This window comes from Salvelinus sp. IW2-2015, linkage group LG31 (genome assembly GCF_002910315.2).
Source record: "Salvelinus sp. IW2-2015 linkage group LG31, ASM291031v2, whole genome shotgun sequence".
Taxonomy (NCBI): Eukaryota; Metazoa; Chordata; class Actinopteri; order Salmoniformes; family Salmonidae; genus Salvelinus; species Salvelinus sp. IW2-2015.
In genome coordinates, this window is record NC_036870.1 from 14,786,715 (window position 1) to 14,809,604 (window position 22,890).

At 42.3% G+C, this 22,890-nt stretch overlaps 1 protein-coding gene across 1 annotated transcript in view; it reads left to right on the forward strand.

Moving 5' to 3' along the window:
- The window catches only part of LOC111955506 (CMP-N-acetylneuraminate-beta-galactosamide-alpha-2,3-sialyltransferase 1-like), a 51,093-nt gene extending 36,642 nt beyond the window's left edge, over positions 1 to 14,451 (forward strand). Inside the window, exons 3-7 of the mRNA XM_070436243.1 lie at positions 4,904 to 5,097; positions 5,634 to 5,816; positions 5,934 to 5,979; positions 6,751 to 6,868; positions 14,291 to 14,451. Of these exons, the coding sequence (XP_070292344.1) occupies positions 4,904 to 5,097; positions 5,634 to 5,816; positions 5,934 to 5,979; positions 6,751 to 6,868; positions 14,291 to 14,451 (702 nt within the window). The remainder of the gene's footprint in view (positions 1 to 4,903; positions 5,098 to 5,633; positions 5,817 to 5,933; positions 5,980 to 6,750; positions 6,869 to 14,290) is intronic.
- The last annotated feature ends 8,439 nt before the right edge of the window (positions 14,452 to 22,890 follow it).

Genomic DNA, 22,890 nt, shown 5'->3' on the forward strand with positions numbered 1-22,890 from the left:
ATTCTGTCAGACCAAAGATGTTATAATGAGGTGAAGGAATGATTCACTCATCTTTTGAGTAAACTTCCAGAAGCGAATGAAGGGAAGTGAATGATACTAGATGACACCCCCCCTTCAACATGCATATTGCAAACAGAACAAACTCATCGTCTCCTCTTATTATCATTGGTTGATGCGAAAAAACAAACAYGGCGGCACGCATAAACTACACATCGTCGGATTACTTTCGATTTCTAGAAAGTGTTTTACTCAATTATTTAGATCAATGGTGAGCTCGCCCGTGATGTGACGAATTATAAATAGTAATTGCTATTAGCTCATTCATATTGTGGTTTCTGTGTTACGTCAATCTTTCCTCAGTTAGTGCTAGAACTAATGTAGCCTACAATTTCCAGTTTGGAAGATTGTGCGGGGACTTGCTTCCATTTAGCCACAACAGCATTAGTAAGGTCAGGAACCGGTGTTAGGCAATTAGGCCTGGCTCGCAGTCAGCGTTCCAATTCACCCCAAAGGTGTTCGATGGGGTTGAGGTCAGGGCTATGTGCAGGCCAGTCAAGTTCTTCCACACCAATCTTGACAAACCATTTCTGTATGGACCTCACTTTGTGCATGTGGGCATTGTCATGCTGAAACAGGAAAGGGCCTTACCCAAACTGTTGCCACAAACTTGGAAGCACAGAATTGTCTAGAATGTCATTGTAGGCTGTAGTGTTAAGATTTCCCTTCACTGGAAGTAAGAGGCCTGAACCATGAAAAACAGCCTCAGACCATTATTCCTCCGCCACCAAACTTTACAGTTGGCACTATGAAGTCGCGCAGGTAGCATGCTGGCATCCGCCAAACACAGATTCGTCAGTCGGACTGCCAGGTGGTGATCCATGATTCCTCACTCCAGAGAACGCGTTTCCACTACTCCAGAGTCCAATGGCGGCGAGCTTTACACTAATTCAGCCGACGCTTGGCATTGTGCATGGGGATCTTAGGCTTGTGTGCAGCTGCTCGGCCAAGGAAACACAATTCATGAAGCTCCCGACGGACAGTTCTTGCGCTGACATTTCTTCCAAAGAAAGTTTGGAACTCGGTAGTGAGTGTTGCAACCAAGGACAGAAGATTTTTATGTGCAACATGCTTCAGCAATCAGCGGTCCCATTCTGTGAGCTTGGCCTACCACTTTGCGGCTGAGCCGTTGTTGCTCCTAGACATTTCCACTTCAAAATAACAGCACTTACAGTTGACCGAGGCAGTTCTAGCAGGGCAGAAATTTGACGAACTGATTTGACGAACTGACCCTATGACAAGGCCACGTTGAAATTCCCTGAGCTCTTCAGTAAGGCCATTCTACTGCCACTGTTTGTCTATGGATATTGCATGGCTGTGTACTTGACTTTATACACCTGTCAGCAACGGGTGTGGCGAAATAGCCAAATCCACTAATTTGAAGGAGTGTCCACACATACAGTGCATTCGGGAAAAATATTCAGACCCCTTGACTTTTTACACATTTTGTTACGTTACAGCCTTATTCTAAAATTGATTAAATAAAACATTTTCCTCATCAATCTACACACAATACCTCATAATGACAAAGTGAAAACAGGTGCATCCTGTTTCCAATAATCATCCTTGAGATGTTTCTACAACTTGATTGGAGTCCACCTGTGGAAAATGCAATTGATTGGACATGATTTGGAAAGGCACACACCTGTCTATATAAGGTACCACAGTTTACAGTGCATGTCAGAGGCAAAACCAAGCCATGAGGTCGAAGGAATTGTCCGTAGAGCTCCGAGACAGGATTGTGTTCATGTACAGATCTGGGGAAGGGAACCACAACATTTCTGCAGCATTGAAGGTCCCCAAGAACACAGTGGCCTCCATCGTTCTTAAATGGAAGAAGTTCAGAACCACCAAGACTCTTCTTAGAGCTGGCCGCCTGGCAAAATTGAGCAATCAGGGGAGAAGGGCCTTGGTCAGGGAGGTGACTAAGAACCCGATGGTCACTCTGTGGAGTTCCTCTGTGGAGATGGGAGAACCTTCCAGAAGGACAACCATCTCTGCAGCACTCCAACAATCAGGCCTTTATGGTAGAGTGGCCAGACGGAAGCCACTCATCAGTAAAAGGCACATGACAGCCTGCTTTGAGTTTGCCAAATGGCACCTAAAGGACTCTCAGACCATGAGAAACATGATTCTCTGGTCTGATGAAACCAAGATTAAACTCTGTTGCCTGAATGCCAGTCATCACATCTGGAGGAAACCTGRCACCATCCCTATGGTGAAGCATGGTGGAGGCAGCATCATGCTGTGGGGATGGTTTTCAATGGCAGGGACTGGGAGACTATTCAAGATCGAGGGAAAGATGAACAGAGCAAAGTACAGAGAGATCCTTGATGAAAACCTGCTCCAGAGCATTAAGGACCTCAGACTGGGGCGAAGGTTCACCTTCCAACAGGACAACGGCCATAAGCACACAGCCAAGACAACGCAGGAGTGGCTTTGCACACTCTTGGCATTCTCTCAACCAGCTTTATGAGGTAGTCACCTGGAATAATTTAAATTAACAGATGTGCTTTGTTAAAAGTTAATTTGTGGAATTTCTTTCCTTCTTAATGCGTTTGAGCCAATCTGTTGTGTTGTGACAAGGTAGGGGGGTATACAGAAGATAGCCCTATTTGGTAAAAGACCAMGTCCATATTATGGCAAGAAGAGAAATGGCAGTCCATCATTACTTTAAGACATGAAGGTCAGTCAATCTGGAAARATTCAAGAACTTTGAAGTTTCTTCAAGTACAGTTGCAAAAACCATCAAGAGCTATGATTAAACTAGCTCTCATGAGGACCGCCACAGGAATGGAAGACCCAGAGTTACCTCTGTTGCAGAGGATACGTTCATTAGAGTTACCAGCCTCATATTGCAGCCCAAATAAATGCTTCAGAGTTCAAGTAACAGACACATCTCAACATCAACTGTTCAGAGGAGACCGTGTGAATGAGGCAAATTGCTGCAAGGAAACCACTACTAAAGGACACCAATAAGAAGAGACTTCCTTGGGCCAAGAAACATGAGCAATGGACATTACACCGGTGGAAATTTGTCCTTTGGTCTAGAGTCCAAATCTGAGATTTTTGGTTCCAACCACCATGTCTTTGTGAGACACAGAGTAGGTGAACGGATGATGACTGCATGTGTGGTTCCCACCTTAAAGCATGGAGGAGGTGGTGTTATGGTGTGGGTGTGCTTTGCTGGTGACACTGATTTATTTAGAATTCAAGGCACAGTTAACAAGCGTGGCTACCACAGCATTCTGCAGTGATATGCCATCCCATCTGGTTTGGGCTTAGTGGGACTATAATTTGTTTTTCAACAGGACAATGATCCAACACACCTCCAGGCTGTGTAAGGGCTATTTGACCAAGAAGGAGAGTAATGGAGTCATGCATCAGATGACCTGGCCTCCACAACCCCCCCAACCTCAACCAAATTGAGATGGTTTGGGATGAGTTGGACCGCAGAGTGAAGGAAAAGCAGCCAACAAGAGCTCAGCATATGTGGGAACTCCTTCAAGACTGTTGGAAAAGCATTACAGGTGAAGCTGGTTGAGAGAATGCCAAGAGTGTGCAATGCTGTCATCAAGGCAAAGGGTAGCTATTTGAAGAATCTCAAATATAAAAACATTTTGATTTGTTTAACACTTTTTTGGTTACTGCATGATTCCATATGTGTTATTTCATAGTTTTGACACTGTCACTATTATTCTACAATGTAGAAATTAGTAAAAAATAAATGAAAACCCTTGAATGAGTAGGTGTTCTAAAAATGTTGACCGGCAGTGTACATATATATACACACACACGTGTGTGTGTGTGTGTATAGCAAGACTAGTGGCATCCAGGGAAAGTGTTACATTTTTGGGGGTGACAGAGTGGTTTCTGTGAAAATGACTGGAGGGGGTTGTTTAACCCCAAGACACCCTAACCTACATACACAGACCTACAAAGCAACAATAGATACTATCCCATGTCATAAAAAAAACTAAAACAAATTGGAAAAGTGACCTGTGGCGGGTAATTTATTATTAAAAACTTAATTACAGTATCCTACCCCATCTCTAAAAAACAACTGGTCAACTGTGCAGAAACAGTAGTGTCCTTTGTAGATTAGCCTATTAACGTTCTTGTTGGTCAATGAATGCGCCAAACTACCACTATACTGTAGCGAATGGCGGGGCAGGGAAGCAAATGCAGGTCGCTGATGTGAAAGAGAAACACACATATACTCATCGCACCAATAGGGTTAACCCAGTTGTAACGTGGCTCATATAGTGTGGATCACTACAATACATTCAAATGTCAAAACATGTTTATTGTTTTCTAAAGTTAAGAACCTCCAATAGCTTAATGTAGTCGCATGTTTTTATGTGTATTTTCATATTGACGTGTTCATATGTGGGAGTTTTTTTCAGAATTAACTCTTATTGGATGTTTTAGGCTGCAGTTTAAAAACACGGTCACTGACAACTGTTTGCTATTGTCATCAACAATAGCCAACAATAGCAATAGCAACAACAGTGTAAATAGCAGGTGGCTGGATTCAATACTTGTGTATTTTATTGATGTATTACGTTTATTTGGACAGAGACAATGTTGAACAAAAACAGTCTCATTATCCTGATCCGTTGCACCAGATTTAGCCAACAGCTCATTTCCATTTGCAGTCCCTGGGCAGGTGAAAACGTAAACATGAAACCATGAAATACAATCAGATATCACTTCAGTGTGAGGGTTTTCTCTGATGTTATGGTGTGTGATTTGCACTGTGCTGTTTTTGGTGTCTATCTGTTGTGTTTTATGTAGGCTATTGGCTGGTGGAATCAAATAAAGTACTATCTTACCTTATCACCAGACATTGCAGAATGACAGTAGCACAGCCACCTTCGGAGAGGTGGTGGAGCACTTGTTCCAGGTCATCCCTGGTGATGACCTCTACATGGATGCGGGCCCTGAGCGCTGTAGGACCTGTGCTGTGGTGGGGAACTCTGGGAACCTCAAGGGCTCCCACTACGGAGCCCTCATCGACTCCAATGATGTCATCATAAGGTATAGTCCAACAAAGGGTGTTGATAGACTTTCCACAAAGCCTGTTTCAGCATGGGCAGTGCCATTGAGGACTCAGCAGGAGGGATTAGCTATCCTTCCTACCTCCAAATGTGTACTTGTTCACTTCCCTTTAATGATTTGAAAGGAAATGACTATATAAGAAATATGGTGGAAACTCCCACTAGCCCATGCCTCCACCAATCCAATGCTTTTGGATTTGTGAGAAGYAGTGAACAAGTGCACACTCCAGGAAAAAAGAGCAAACATTCTATAGTTGGAGGTGTCAATAAACCACCAACCTTGGCTTTATGCCTATTCAGACCGCACACTCCAGGTAGCAGTAAGCACCATTTCAGTTTGTTTAGTGACTGCCAATAAACCATTAGAAATAGAATAAGAAGAAATCAACTACTTTAWAATAGAGATAGCCCTCAAAGGCGCCACCAATGCTGTCACTATGTGTTTTGAATTCAAGTGCTTTGAAATATTGTTGTCATGATATGGGTCACTGCTTATTTTTTTACTGCGTTATCCAGAATGAACAAGGCTCCTACCTCTGGCTATGAGGAGGATGTAGGAAGCCGGACCACCCATAAAGTCATGTACCCAGAGAGTGCTATAGATCTGGACAACACCACCAGGTTCCTGCTGATCCCTTTCAAGACTCTGGACCTTCAGTGGCTACCCGGCGCCATCACCAATGGATCTAACAGCCTTTAGTGAGTAATCACTTATTATAGATTATCTTTTGATTAGTCTAGCAGTTTGTTACACCATGCATTTGAATAAGATTACGTAGCACCTCCGGATGAAATCAGTCTTATTTTATTCAACAGCTCATATTTACCTCTTAGACCAAAGATAAAGGCCAACAAAGATTTGGTGAGTACCTTGTTGATCATGATGTATTTAATGTTATTATTATCATCTAGTGGCCTTGTGGTTAGTGTCCGCCCTGAGATTGGAAGATTGGAAGTTCAATCCCCGGCAGAGTCACACCGAAGACAAARAAAATGGGACCCAGTGCGTCTCTGCTTGGCACTCAGCTTTAAGGAGATAGATTGAGGATAAGGCCCTCTGATAGACTAGCATCATGTCAAGGGGTGATACTTGTACATCAAGCTGCCTCACCTTACAGAAACAGGATATAGGCTCCTGCTCCTATAGCCATTCCAGTGCCAGCCTACTTACTTTACTACAAAACATCTACAGAGTCAATGATATCTAATGAATTATATTTTTATATTTTGGACACTATGATACACTTGTAATGCTTGTAATTGAGGATCTGTGTTAGGTATGGGCAGAGCCATCTACTACGATAAATAACTATACATATATAAATACATTTAAATAAATTAAATATGGTTCTTGGTATGGGTGGTTTCTTAACAAAAGGCAGTGAGGTCAGAAATGATTTGGATTGGTATTTGCCTCAAGGCAAATGTGTCATTAAGAGTCATGACCTGGCTCATAGTTTGAGACTGCATCAGAATGGAAGTGTACTAACAGTGCATCATGCCATCTATTCTCTGACAATTTCAAATCTAACAGCGTAAGTTCTCAAATTTGATGTATCACAAGTCATCGTTCCTCTTTTTCTAATTGAATCACATTGATATATACATGTTATGTATAATATCTTGCACACAGGTCTTGGTTCTTAATCCTGCATTTATGAAATATGTTCATGAAGTCTGGCTTGACTATCGAGGCAAATACCCCTCCACTGGATTCATGGCTTTAATATTAGCCATACACATTTGTGACGAGRTAAGACTTCTTATACATATCTAAATACATGCACTGCTAGGAATGTGGATAGGAGTGTACTTTCTCAGCTCTCTACAAGACACACTGGATAATAAAGAAATGACACAATACACACTGTATACTACACACAATGGGAGTATAGAGGAACAACACTGACATCTAATGGCTTTAAGTCACTGACATCTAATGGCTTTAAGTAGGGCTGGGTGATATGGCCTAACAATTTCAACCTTATGGGTGATTCACTAATATATATATATATATATACAGTACCAGTCAAAAGTTTGGACACACCTACTCATTCAAGAGTTTTTTGTTATTTAAAAAAAATGTACATTGTAGAATAATAGTGAAGACATCAAAAGTATGAAATAACACATATGGAATCATGTACTAAAAGTGCAAAACAAATAAAAATATATTTTATATTTGAGATTCTTCAAAGTAGCCACCCTTTGCATTGATGACAGCTTTGCACACTCTTGGCATTCTTTCAACCAGCTTCATGAGGTAGTCACCCAGAACGCATTTTAATTAACAGGTTGGCCTTGTTAAAAGTTAATTTGTGAAATTTCTATCCTTCTTAATGTGTTTGAGCCAATCAGTTGTGTTGTGACATGGTAAGGTTGATATTCAGAAGATAGCCCTATTTGGTAAAAGACCAAGTCCATATTATGTCAAGAACAGCTGAAATAAGCAAAGAGAAATGACAGTCCATCATTACTTTAAGATATGAAGGTAAGTCAATCCGGAAAAGTGCAGTCGCAAACACCATCAAGAGCTATGATTAAACTCGCTCTCATGAAGACCGCCACAGGAAAGGAAGACCCAGAGTTATCTCTGCTGCAGAGGATAAGTTCATTGGAGTTGCCAGCCTCAGATTGCAGCCCAAATAAATGCTTCACAGAGTTCAAGTAACAGACACATCTCAACATCAACTGTTCAGAGGAGATTGACATGAATCATGCCTTCATGATCGAATTGCTGCAAAGAAACCACTACAAAAGGACACTAATAAGAAGAAGAGACTTGCTTGGGCCAAGAAACACGAGCAATGGACATTAGACCGGTGGAAATCTGTCCTTTGGTATGATGAGTCCAAATTTGAGATTTTTGGTTCCAACCCCCATGTCTTTATGAGACACAGAGTAGGTGAACGGATTATCTCCACATGTGTGGTTCCCACCATGAAGCATGGAGGAGGTGTGAGGATGTGGGGGTGCTTTGCTGGTGACATTGTCAGTGATTTATTTAGAATTCAAGGCACACATAACCAGCATGGCTACCACAGCATTCTGCAGCGATACACCATCCCATCTGGTTTGGGCTTTGTGGGACTATCATTTGTTTTTCAACAGGACAATGACCCTAAACACACCTCCAGRCTGYGTAAGRGCTATTTGACCAAGAAGGAGAGTGATGGAGTGCTGCATCTGATGACCTGGCCTCCACAATCACCYGACCTCAACYCAATTGAGATGGTTTGGGGTGAGTTGGACCACAGAGTGAAGGAAAAGCAGTCAACAAGTGCTCAGCATATGTGGGAACTCCTTCAAGAATGCTGGAAAAGCATTCAAGGTGACTACCTCATGAAGCTGGTTGCGAGAATGCCAAGAGTGTGCAAAGTTTTTTTTCTTCGTTCTTCTCTAAATAAGCTACTTTGTACAATTAAAGGTAAAATACACTGCATTTCAAACAAACAGCAATACAACTAATGAATTCAGGGCTTGTGAAATTATACCTAGACTAAATATAAGCCTTCCATAACATGAGACCCACTAATCATTTAATTATTTCATGAAAATAGTTTAACCAGTTTTTTTCTATCTTGCTTTCAAGACTGTCTATCAAAATGCCCTTTTTGTTTCAAATTTAAATCAGAACCATGCATACTGCACATTCACTAATAATGACAAACTTCTTGTAGCAGGCATTATAGAAAATGAAGACAGGTCTCATAAACAATCTCCCAACCACAAGCCCACGTGCTAGTTGTAGCCAGTTTACCTTGATGTTTAAAGTGGAACTGACAGTGGTAACTACTTTGCAGATTGAAACAAACAATCATAGTCAAATATACAATTCCAATTTATACTAGAAAACCAACTTTTAAAAATCCCATGACGCAGAGTAAGACATTGTTGGCAGTTCAATGCATGACTAATATAATTCACCAATAAATGTTTTACTAGTCCAACAAATATTATRTCTGGTTGTAAATTACAGCTGGCCAGGTACATTGTTTGCAGCCTCCATTCGGATGCACTGTTTCAGTTTCAATGACTCAATATTTTGGACAAAAACGGACTAATGTCGCTAAGGCTGGGAATGTCAATACAATCAAACTAGCTAGGGCAATGATCACAAGTCAGTCATAACGTGTCAGATACTGTATGCTAGTTTATCTATTTATTTAACAAGCTAAAAACACTGAGTATAACGTTAGCTAGCTAGCTGCTGGGAAGATGTTGTCATTGGAAGAGTTGGTGAAAGGCCGACTTTTCCCCCCATATCGTTTTTCTGTGGCTACAGCTAGAGATGCAGGTGTTATTTGGTTAGCTAGCATGAAATGTAAATCACTTCGCTTGCTATGCTGAACTTGAACGACTGTTAGTTAATCAAATGTATTTGGCATCGATCGAATGGGCAGGCAGGCAAATGTCCATTCAGTTGTCAAAACGTGGGTTGGGACACGCATGTATTGGGCGAGCAGGCGCCCAATTGTGGACCGCCAACTACAAGCTGAAAAACGTTCAGTTTATCTACCGTTTCCACGTTAGATTTGAGCTCATCTCGCTCTGGCTAACAGTTGTTGATCTTGATGATGTGCATAGGCAACTGAGAGAGCCTACCTTTTCATGGTTGCTTGATCAATAGGACTGTACATTTCCCAGATGTAAGACGACTCCCGTGGTATTTACATATTTGCACAAATCCATTCAGGTGTATTTTGTGKCTTTTGGTGAATGCTTTCTATTGCGCTAAAGTCCTGCTGTTGCTAATGCATGTAAACACATTCCAGTTCAAAGTAAATCATAGCAGGCCGATGTGGCACATGGATTATTTGCATGTAGGCTTACTGTAGCTCTGATTGGCTATAGCGTATCGGTCTGTGTTGTGTAAGACTCCAGTGTTGAACAAGATATGTTTTTATTAAAGGTTTTATTTGCTGCAGTGTGTATTAATTGTCCAAACGCATGGCCGTTTTCCCACTGTAATTGCTAAAGAATTTTCACAAATGCCTTACTCTACCTCATTCCCAAACATTCTATGAATGTATGAAATGTAAAAATGAGCATATCGAAGTGGTCGCTTGTCAGAAAATGTCAAACAGAAAGTGTATATGTAATACTTTAGCTTCCGTCMCTCTCCTCGCCCCTACCTGGGCTCGAACCTGGGACCCACTTCGCACATCAACAACAGCCACCCACGAAGCATCGTTACCCATCGCTCTAGAAAAGCCGCGGCAGTGGCAGTGGCTTGCATCCACGACAGTGCGTGTGCTTGGCCGGTGAGCGCGTTCCTGTAAAACGTAGAGTCGCAAGCTAGCGCGAGGTCGCGCTCTTTGAAAGGAGAGAGTATTGTAACGACCCTGGGGTTATAARCGCGGAAATCGACTCTGCAGCACGAGCATGCTTTAGCGGGATAGTCGATAGCGCGCCGGACTTCGGGCTAGAAGGTCGAGTGTTCGAGACCTGCTCCCTGCTGTTTCATTGCAATATGCACAAAAAGCTTATTYCTCTCAAATGTTGTGCACAAATGTGTTTACATCCCTGTTAGTGACCATTTCTCCTTTGCCAAGATAATCCATCCACCTGACAGGTGTGGCATATCAAGAAGCTGATTAAACAGCATGATCATTACACAGATTCACCTTGTACTGGGGACAATAAAAGGCCACCAAAATGTGCAATTATTGGACACAACACAATGCCAGAGATGTCTCAAGTTGAGGGAGCATGCAATTGGCATGCTGACTGCAGGAATGTCCACCAGAGCTGTTGCCAGAGAATGTAATGTTAATTTCTCTACCATAAGCCRCCTCCAACATTGTTTTTGAAAATTTGACGGTAAGTCCAACCGGGCTCACAACCACAGACCACGTGTAACCACACCAGCCCATGACCTCCACATCAGGCAGGATTCTGCAGGATTGTCTGAGACCAGCCACCCGAACAGCCRATGAAACTGTGGATTACTGTGGAACTCTTAATGACAATGAAAAGCCAACTGAAAATTATTCATGATTATTATTTGACCATGCTTGTCACTTATGAATATTTTGAACATCTTGGCATAGTTCGGTTATAATCTCCACCCGGCACAGCCAGAAGAGGACTGGCCACCCCTCATAGCCTGGTTCCTCTCTAGGTTTCTTCCTAGGTTTTGGCCTTTCTAGGGAGTTTTTCCTAGCCACCATGCTTCTACACCTGCATTGCTTGCTGTTTGGGGTTTTAGGCTGGGTTTCTGTACAGCACTTTGAGATATTAGCTGATGTACGAAGGGCTATATAAAATAAACTTGATTTGATTTGGATCTGCACAACTGAAGAATTTCTGCACAAACTGTCATAAACCGTCTCAAGGAAGCTCATCTGCGTGCTCGTCGTCCTCACCGGGGTCTTGACCTGACCACAGTTCCGCGCCGTTTACAACTTCAGTGGGCAAATACTCACCTTCGATGGCCACTGGCATGCTGGAGAAGTGTGCTCTTCATGGAGGAATCCTGGTTTCAACTCTACCGGGCAGATGGCAGTATGGCATCGTGTGGGCGAGCAGTTTGAGATATAAATGTTGTGAACAGAGTGCCTCATAGTAGTGGTTGGGTTATGGTATCAGCTACGGACAACGAACACAATTGCATTGTGAATGCACAGAGATACCGAGACGAGATCCTGAGGCCCATTGTTGTGCCATTCATCCGTCACCATCACCTCATGTTTCAGCATGATAATGCACGCCCCCATGTCGCAAGGATCTGTACAGAATTACTGGAAGCTGAAAATGTCCCAGTTCTTCCATGGCCTGCACACTCACCAAAAATGTCACCCAATGAGCATTTTTGGGATGCTCCGGATCGACCTATACGACAGCGTGTTCCAGTTCCCATCAATATCCAGCAACTTCGCACAGCCATTTTTTGTATTTAATTTTTTGTATTTCACCTTTATTTAACCAGGTAGGCCAGTTGAAAACAAGTTCTCATTTACAACTGCGACCTGGCCAAGATAAAGCAAAGCAGTGTGACAAAAAACAGAGTTACACATGGGATAAACAAAAGTACAGTCAATAACAATAGAAAAATCAATATACAGTGTSTGCAAATGGAGTAAGGGGGTAAGGCAATAAATGGGCCATAGTAGCGAAGTAATTACAATTTAGTAAATTAACACTGGAGTGATAGATGTGCAGATGATGATGTGCAAGTAGAAATACTGGTGTGCAAAAAGTAAATAAAACAATATAGGGATGAGGTAGGTAGTTGGATAGGCTATTTACAGATGGGCTGTGTACAGCTGCAGCGATCGGTAAGCTGCTCAAACAGCTGATGCTTAAAGTTTGAGAGGGAGATAAGTCTCCAACTTCAGCGATTTTTGCAATTCGTTCCAGTCATTGGCAGCAGAGAACTGGAAGGAAAGGCAGCCAAAGGAGGTGTTGGCTTTGGGGATGACCAGTGACCTGCTGGAGTGCGTGCTACGGGTGGGTGTTGTTATGGTGACCAGTGAGCTGAGATACCTAGCAAAGACTTAGATGACCTGGAGCCAGTGGGTCTGGCAACGAATATGTAGCGAGGTCCAGCCAACGAGAGCATACAGGTCACAGTGGTGGTTGGTATATGGGGCTTTGGTGACAAAACGGATGGAACTGCGATAGACTGCATCCAGTTTGCTGAGTAGAGTGTTGGAGGCTATTTTGTAAATGACATCGCCAAAGTCAAGGATCGGTAGGATAGTCAGTTTTACAAGGGTATGTTTGGCAGCGYGAGTGAAGGAGGCTTTGTTTGGGAAATAGGAATTCTAGATTTCATTTTGGATTGGAGATTCTTAATATGAGTCTGGAAGGAGAGTTTACAGTCTTGACACCTAGGTATTTGTAGTTGTCCACATATTCTGAGTCAGAACCGTCCAGAGTAGTGATGCTAGTCGGGCGGGCAGGTGCGGGCAGCGATCGGTTGAAGAGCATTCATTTAGTTTTACTAGCATTTAAGAGCAGTTGGAGGCCACGGAAAGAGTGTTGTATGGCATTGAAGCTCATTTGGAGGTTTGTTAACACAGTGTCCAAAGAAGGGCCAGAAGTATACAGAAAGTTAAAACATTTTGACCAATTGATTGGTCGAAAGAACAGACAACTGTAGGTGGACCAAGATTTTTTGTTGTTGTCGGGGACAGCCCTAGACTGACAACATTCAACAGGCCACAATCAACAGCCTGCTCAACTCAATGTGAAGGAGATGTGTCGAGCATGAGGCAAATGGTGGTCACACCAGATACTGACTGGTTTTCTGATCCACGTACATACCTTTTTTTCTGTATTCCCAGTCTTGTGAAACCCATAGATTAGAGCCTAATTTATTTATTTCAAGTGACTGATTTCCTTATATGAACTGTATCTCAGTAAAATCTTTGAAATTGTTGCATTTATATTTTTGTTTAGTGTAGAACAGTGGAATTGTTATGAACACACACTTCTTTCCATCTCCAACTGTTTGAACAGCATGCTAGTCTGTCCACTTTGTTCAGATGTTGAAATCAAGTGGCCACCTTATTTCTCAGAATGAGAACGAGTGGCCAATTACTTAGTTTTTTTATGCTCATTGCACATTCATAAAACACAGACTAGACAGCTAGTATAAAAGTCTGTGGCTAAAATGCTGCTAGCAGTACCCGTGCATGACAGAATGAATGTTCATTGACAGGCTACTTTCAGTTTAGTATTGTCTGCTCTTTGCTCAATTTGAGGAGTTGATACATAGAAAGAGCATCATTAGAAAGGTTAAGTTCTCCTCTATTACAGTAAAATAATGTCTCAATGTGTTTCGGTGCCCATATGACCCATTTTGATTGACCAAACAAAAAATGCAAATAGAGTGTTAAAAGCCGCTTGTCAGAGAGGAAGAAGTGACATTTGATCTTTGTTGTGAATGGTAGGAGGGCGAGGAGCTGTGTGTGTGTGCGTAAATGTTAAAGTGCACAGTCTTGAAGGAGCGAAGGCGAAGAGACCAAAAATACACGAGAACAAGCGAACATAAGTTATATTTAAAAATCCCACTTGATTCTTGTGATACATGCATTTGGTGCTAAAACACACTAAATAATTGCTCAATCCTACCTATAGGTTGCATTAACAAAATATCACATTGCCATAAATACAACCTTTCATAAACCTTATTATTAAACTAACTCTACATTTAATTCCAATGCAGGTGAATGTGTATGGATTYGGAAAAGACAAAGATGGCCACTGGCACCACTACTGGGAAGCACTAACCAATAAATGGCTCAAAACTGGAATACATGATGGAAACTATGAGTGCAAGGTCATCATGAAGCTCTCGGAAAAATTCAAACTACAGATATATTAAGTGATGTTGGTAACTCATCCAGATGATTTAATTCACAGTTGTATGCTGCAATAATCTTTTGAAAAAAGTCATCATCAAATAGGGTTTCGCTTATTGTCTACATTGCACAGCATTTACATATTATCCTTATCCTTTTATATGCACTACCGATTTTGGTTTTGCATGAACTTGAACCGATTGTTTCCGTTTTAACTTAAAGTAATCAGCAGTTATTAGCCATTAAATCAAATGTCTCCCTTGTAGCAAAATATTTAGAGTTGTACATGAGTGAGGGTGGTTGTGTTTTTGATGCCATGGACAACTAGTTTTATACTTTCTGAACCTTATTTGGTTACTTACTTGAATGAAAGGACTGTTACTGTAAATGTTACTATTACTTACTTGGGAGGATTTTGTTTATACTTTTCCATTGACTGATTAAAATAATATACACAACCTGCATCAGTTAGGCTTACATGCCCTTTGGTCTGTATGGATTTATCACATCGCTGTATGACCATAAGTACAACACTGACATCTAGAGGCTAAACACTGGTATAATGTGTTACATTGTTAGACGTGACATCTCATTGCTATGAAAGATGACTTTATTCAAAATGATCACTTACATATTCATTTATACGTTTAAATGTTTTATCATCCTCATAAAACACGACTGAGTGAATGGGAAGTGGCAAGGAGCTTATGGCCATGTTGTCAGTTAATCATAACAACAAATAATGTCATCCAGCAACAACAGGACAAGTCACATACCAAGAAATACAAACTTTATACATTGTTGAACATAATATACTCTACAGGCATATTCACRTCTCGGGTTGGATCCCTGCTAGTTTTAAAGGTAGCAGACATCCTACTCTGGAACTTTGATATGCCTGTGGAGCAGGGCTCTCCAACCCTGTTCATGTAGCACTGCCCACCTGTAGGTTTCACTCCAACCCCAGGTGTGACTAACCTGATTTCAGTTTATTAACCACCTTATTATTAGAATCAGGTGCACTAGATTAGGGTTGGAGTAAAAACCTACTGGACAGTAGCTCTCCAGGAACCAGGTTAGAGAGCCATGTTGTAGAGTATATTATGTTCAACAATAGAACATTTGGCCAAAATAAAAAAGTTATTCATAAATTAATGTGACAAAAAATAAAATACAACTCACTACAGAGCAAGTGGTACCGATTTTTGTAGCACCAACAGATTTAAAATTATGGAGTTTTAAAGGCCTGTGTAAGGCCAAAATGTCAAACATTTCAACTTCAATTAATTATTTCTCAATTACGCTTTAAAATACAAATGTAAAATATATATCAACAATCCTTCCTCCAAAGGACCAGTCTATGGATTAAATTTCATTAAAATCCTGGTCTTATTCTATCCTTGTTTCCTGAGAAATCACCCTGTTATAGAGTTGAGCTAGCTCGGTGCTGGCCACAAGACTTGTGGTAGATGACAATCCTCCATCCCTAGCATGGACTTGCTGTCGTTCTTCCTGTTTGGTTGGACGTCTATCCAAGCCAGTTAAAGTAAACAGCCTTCTCCCAGCCTCTGCTGCCAACTCACAGCTGAGTGTAGGATGTTTACATTAACTGTAGTCTTAGCACTGTATAGACTGTCTGTATGGTGTCCTCCAGATTATGTTAGAGCTAAGGAGTGGATATTACAACTGAAATGCACAGGTTAAGAGTTTATGTAGAACAGTTTTCATAAAATGTATTTCAGCATTCCATTGAAATCAGTAGAGAAGTGTTATTCAATCTTGGTCATGGAGACCCACAGGTAGAAGTGCCAGCTTCTGATTCAGAGCTGAGCACTGTGGGCTTGTCCATTAGCTATCCTACATTAGGTTTATTAGTCATGCTGGAGTGGCAGAAAAGCATCCACATCTTGTGGGTCCCCAGGACCAGGATTGAAGGACACTGAACTTCGGCATTGGTAAGGATGCAGACTGTGGTAGTAAGTGTCTTTAGCAGGTCAAGCAACACATGCTACTGATCTGCTTCCCAGTAGGAGATGGAGGCAGCCAGCAGCAGCAAACACCTGACTGAAAGCTCTGATGATAGAGAACAGATTCCAGTCGGGGATGTTTACAGCCCCAAACAGCCCTCATTTGGCACAAACCAGGTGGGATAACATCAGGGTGGAAAAAGTACCCAATTGTCATACTTGAGTAAATGTAAAGATAACTTAATAGAAAATGACTCAAGTAAAAGTCACCCAGTAAAATCCTACTTCAGTATAAGTCTAAAAGTATTTGGTTTTAAATATACTTAAGTATATTTTAACAATTACATTTACTTTTAATACTTAATAAGGAATTTGAAATGATTCATACTTAAACAAACCAGACAGTACCATTTCTTGTATACTTTAAGGATAGCCAGGGGCACGCTCCAACACTTAGACGTCATTTACAAATGAAGCATGTGTTCAGTGAGTCTGCCAGATCAGAGGCAGTAGGGATGACCAAGACGTTCTCTTGATACGTGTGTGAAATAGACAATTTTCCTGTCCTGTTAAGCATTCAAAATGTAACAAGTACTTTTGAGTGTCAGGGAAAATGTATGGAGTAAAAAGTACATAATTTTCTTTAGGAATGTAGTGAAGTAAAAGTAGTCAAAATATAAATAGTAAAGTACAGAATCAGATACCCCCCCAAAAATACTTAAGTAGTACTTTAAAGTATTTTTACACCACTGGATAACATTCATGCATCGTATTTTACAGCTTGCACAATCAACAAAAAAATGCAGTTCACTTGCATCTTCAAAAAAGTACAAATTTAAAAAAGTATGCACTCAATACTGTTAGTCGCTCTGGACAAGAGCGTCTGCTAAATTACTCAAATGTAAAAAATCCCAATGAACAGTTACACGGCTCACAACGCAATATGTTATAAAGTATAGACTACAAATTGGGGCCAAGCATAGCTATCCACACACGACAGAGCTCGATCTCATTTAGCAAAAAGCTTTGTTCAATAATGGGTGTGTTTGGGGAGAGGCATTGTGGAGATGTTTAGGGTCAGAGGGGTCACCAAAGCCATTCCTTCCCAGCCCCCAGGGTCGAATCCCAAATGGCACCTTATTTCCTATATAGAGCATTACTTTGGTCAAAAGTAGTTCACTATATAGGTGATAGGGTGCCCTTTTGGAATGCACAGCACTACCCCAGAGCAGATGGGGTAGAAATCATTCCCAGCCAAGAGGCCCAGGCCACTGGTTGACCAAACAAATGGGCCTGGGTCAGGAGAGCAGTGACACTGTGCACCACCAAGAATCAACTCCTGACCCGTTGTTCTCCCAACTCAACACATTATGGACAGCTGAGAAACAGTGCTAGAAAACACTGACATGAGGCCAAGGAGGATGTTGCTCAAGTGATAGCCAAACGGCACCCTATTCCCTATATAGTGTACTACTTTTGACCAGGGTCCATTCTGAATCACTYGAGGAACATCCTCCTTTCATCTCCCAAGCCAATCACTAGTTCTCCCTTTTTACGTTGATATACACATGACAAGATGGCGCCGACCGAGATGGCCGCCTCGCTTCGCGTTCCTTGGAAAATATGYAGTATTTTGTTTTTTTATGTGTTATTTCTTACATCGGTACCCCAGGTAATCTTAGGTTTCATTACATACAGTCGGGAGGAACTACTGAATATACGATTAACGTCAACTCACCATCGTTATAACCAGGAATATGACTTTCCCGAAACGGATCCAGTGTTTTGCCTTCCACCCAATACAATGGATCTGATCCCAGCCGGGGACCATATGCGACGCCGTAAAAGGGGCAAACGTAGCGGTCTCTTGGTCAGGCTTCGGAGACGGGCACATCGCGCTCCACTCCCTAGCATACTACTCGCCAATGTCCAGTCTCTTGACAATAAGGTTGATGAAATCGAGCACGGGTAACATTCCAGAGAGACAATCAGGGATTGCAACGTGCTCTGCTTCACGGAAACATGGCTAACTCAAGAGACGCTAACGGAGTCGGTGCAGCCAGCTGGTTTCTTCGCGCATCGCGCCGACAGAAACATACATCTTTCTGGTAAGAAGAGGGGCGGGGGGGTATGCCTTATGATTAACGAGACGTGGTGTGATCATCATAACAACACACAGGAACTCAAGTCATTCTGTTCACCTGATCTAGAACTCCTCACAAGCATTATCTACCAAGGGAATTCTCCTCGATCATAATCACAGCCGTATATATTCCCCCCCAAGCAGACACATCGATGGCCCTGAACGAACTTTATCTGACTCTTTGTAAACTGGAAACCACACACCCTGAGGCTGCATTCATCGTAGCTGGGGATTTTAACAAGGCTAATCTAAAAACAAAACTCCCTAAATTCTATCAGCATATCGATTGTGCTACCAGGGCTGGTAAAACCCTGGATCATTGTTATACTAACTTCCGCGACGCATATAAGCCCTCCCCCGCCCTCCTTTCGGAAAAGCTGACCACGACTCCATTTTGTTGATTCCAGCCTACAAACAGAAACTAAAACAACAAGCTCCGGCGCTCAGTCTGTTCAACGCTGGTCCGACCAATCTGATTCCACGCTTCAAGACTGCTTCGATCACGCGGATTGGAATATGTTCCGCATTGCGTCCAACAACAACATGGACGAATATGCTGATTCGGTGAGCGAGTTCATTAGGAAGAGCATTGACGATGTCGTACCCACAGCAACGATTAAAACATTCCCAAACCAGAAACCGTGGATTGACGGCAGCATTCGCGTGAAACTGAAAGCGCGAACCACTGCTTTTAACCAGGGCAAGGTGACCGGAAACATGACCGAATACAACAGTGTAGCTATTCTCTCCGCAAGGCTATCAAACAGGCTAAGTCCCAGTACAGAGACAAAATAGAGTCGCAATTCACAGCTCAGACACAAGAGGTATGTGGCAGGGTCTACAGTCTATCACGGATTACAAAAAGAAAACCAGCCCCGTCGCGGACCAGGATGTCTTGCTCCCAGACAGGCTAAATAACTTTTTTGCCCGCTTTGAGGACAATACAGTGCCACTGACACGGCCGCTACCAAAACCTGCGGGCTCTCCTTCACTGCAGCCGAGGTGAGTAAAACATTTAAACGTGTTAACCCTCGCAAGGCTGCAGGCCCAGACGGCATTCCCAGCCGGCGTCCTCAGAGCATGCGCAGACCAGCTGGCTGGTGTGTTTAACGGACATATTCAATCAATCCTTATCCAGTCTGCTGTTCCCACATGCTTCAAGAGGGCCACCATTGTTCCTGTTCCCAAGAAAGCTAAGGTAACTGAGCTAAACGACTACCGCCCCGTAGCACTCACTTCCGTCATCATGAAGTGCTTTGAGAGACTAGTCAAGGACCATATCACCTCCACCCTACCGGACACCCTAGACCCACTCCAATTTGCTTACCGACCCAATAGGTCCACAGACGACGCAATCGCAACCACACTGCACACTGCCCTAACCCATCTGGACAAGAGGAATACCTATGTGAGAATGCTGTTCATGATTACAGCTCAGCATTTAACACCATAGTACCCTCCAAACTCGTCATCAAGCTCGAGACCCTGGTCTCGACCCCGCCTGTGCAACTGGGTCCTGGACTTCCTGACGGGCCGCCCCCAGGTGGTGAGGGTAGGTAACAACATCTCCACCCCGCTGATCCTCAACACTGGGGCCCCACAAGGGTGCGTTCTGAGCCCTCTCCTGTACTCCCTGTTCACCCACGACTGCGTGGCCATGCACGCCTCCAACTCAATCATCAAGTTTGCGGATGACACTACAGTGGTAGGCTTGATTACCAACAACGACGAGACGGCCTACAGGGAGGTGGGCCCTCGGAGTGTGGTGTCAGGAAAATAACCTCACACTCAACGTCAACAAAACAAAGGAGATGATTGTGGACTTCAGGAAACAGCAGAGGGAGCACCTCCCTATCCACATCGACGGGTCAGTAGTGGAGAAGGTGGAAAGTTTAAGTTCCTCGGTGTAACACATCACGGACAAACTGAATTGGTCCACCGCACACAGACAGCGTCGTGAAAGGCGCAGCAGCGCCTCTTCAACCCAGGAGCTGAAGAAATTCGGCTTGTCACCCACAGCACTCACAAACTTCTACAGATGCACAATCGAGAGCATCCTGTCGGGCCTGTATCACCGCCTGGTACGGCAACTGCTCCGCCCACAACCGTAAGGCTCTCCAGAGGGTAGTGAGGTCTGCAGAACGCATCCACCGGGGGCAAACTACCTGCCCTCCAGGACACCTACACCACCCGATGTCACAGGAAGGCCATAAAGATCATCAAGGACAACAACCACCCTAGCCACTGCCTGTTCACCCCGCTATCATCCAGAAGGCGAGGTCAGTACAGGTGCATCAAAGCAGGGACCGAGAGACTGAAAAACAGCTTCTATCTCAAGGCCATCAGACTGTTAAACAGCCACCACTAACATTTAGCGGCCGCTGCCAACATACTGACTCAAACTCCAGCCATTTTAAAATGGGAATTGATGGAAATTAGTAAAAATGTACACTAGCCACTTTAAACAATGCCACTTTAATATAATGTTTACATACCCTACATTACCCATCTCATATGTATATACTGTACTCTATATCATCTACTGCATCTTGCCATCTTTATGTAATACATGTTACCACTAGCCACTTTAAACTATGCACTTTATGTTTACATACCCTACAGTACTCAATCTCATATGTATATACCGTACTCTATACCATCTACTGCATCTTGCCTATGCCGTTCTGTACCATCACTCATTCATATATCTTTATGTACATATTCTTTATCCCTTCACTTGTGTGTATAAGGTTAGTAGTTGTGAATTGTTAGGTTAGATTACTTGTTGGTTATTACTGCATTGTCGGAACTAGAAGCACAAGCATTTCGCTACACTCGCATTAACATCTGCTAACCATGTGTATGTGACTAATAAAATTTGATTTGACTAAGAGCACAAACATCAATATACAGTACATTGAATTAATACAATGGCATAATTGAGGACATGAAACAAATGTAATGAAGATAAAAGTGCATACATCTTTGAGATAAAGGAACGCTATCATTGATACTAATTTGCACTAACTAGCTAATCGACATCAGTATACAAGCTGGCTGGCTAGCATAGGTACAATAGCCAAGAATTAGGAGTGTCCTTCCATAAACAAGTAAGCAGTCAGACGGCACCGGTACACATGCGTTTTATGCCTGCCGATGCCCGTTGTTACCTAAAGGTGGCTAACAAGCTCAACATGAACAAGAACATACTTTTCTTTTGTTGTTGTTTGACAAGGTTCTTGAACAGCAAGTGGTCTACTTTGTGCTAGTTATCTACTTTTCTAGCTTACGTTAGTTAGCTAAAATTGCAAATGTTCAGCTAATCAGTGAATGAGGTGTTAAGTAACTATTCTCTCTTGCTACCCGAGTCTTCCTTCAACTGTATGTAAAACCACTAGCCAACAGAGTAGTTAGCTGTGTATATCACAGTGACTGTAAAGTCAGCCTTTGAAGATTAGCTAGCTACCATTAGCTAGCTAACGGGTTTCAACTGATATGACTTGACAACTCCTTACCACCAGCTTCTCCGCCTATTCCCAGACACTTAAAAGGCGGTATCCTTCACAACAAACCACTTCGCTAAATGTTACTTTTGTTTCTGCAACAGTTTAAAACTCCTTTCTCCAGTTTGCTTCCGTTTCACTCACTTCTATCTATTTTGACCTTTGGTTACCCGACACTGATATTGACGTCTTGTCATGGAAACAGAACTCCGCCTACTTCTTCTTCGAGGAGGTTTAACGGCGGTTGGCATCCAATAAATGTTGCATTACCGCCACCTACTAGACTGGAGWAACTCCCTTATTCTCCAAATACCCTTGACTGCAGTGTGCAGTTCGGCCCGGCTCAATGTTGGTGGAGTCAAACGTTTTACTCAGCCCACGTTTTTGTTTTTTTCCATCTGAGGTTTGACAGTCACACACGAAATACAAACACACACGTTGAATACAAACATATTTCCTTTTTGAAGATCGTAAGAAATATTATATAAAATGGTACCAGCACATGTGCTGTAACACTTTTTGCTTCATTTGAGACAAGCTACTAATATTGTTGCAGTGAACAACACACTTGTTATGTATATCATGTACTGTTCAAATTGTGTTGATAAATTATTTCATTGAGCATATACAGTGCCTTACAAAGGTATTCATCCCCCTTGGCATTTTTCCCATTTTGTTGCATTAATTAATGTAATTTAAATATATTTTTATTTGGATTTCATGTAATGGACATACACAAAATAGTCCAAATTGGTCAAGTGAAAAAAAATATATAACTTGTTTAAAAAAAGTCTAAAAACGGAAAAGCTGTGTATGCATATGTATTCACCCCCTTTGCTATGAAGCCCC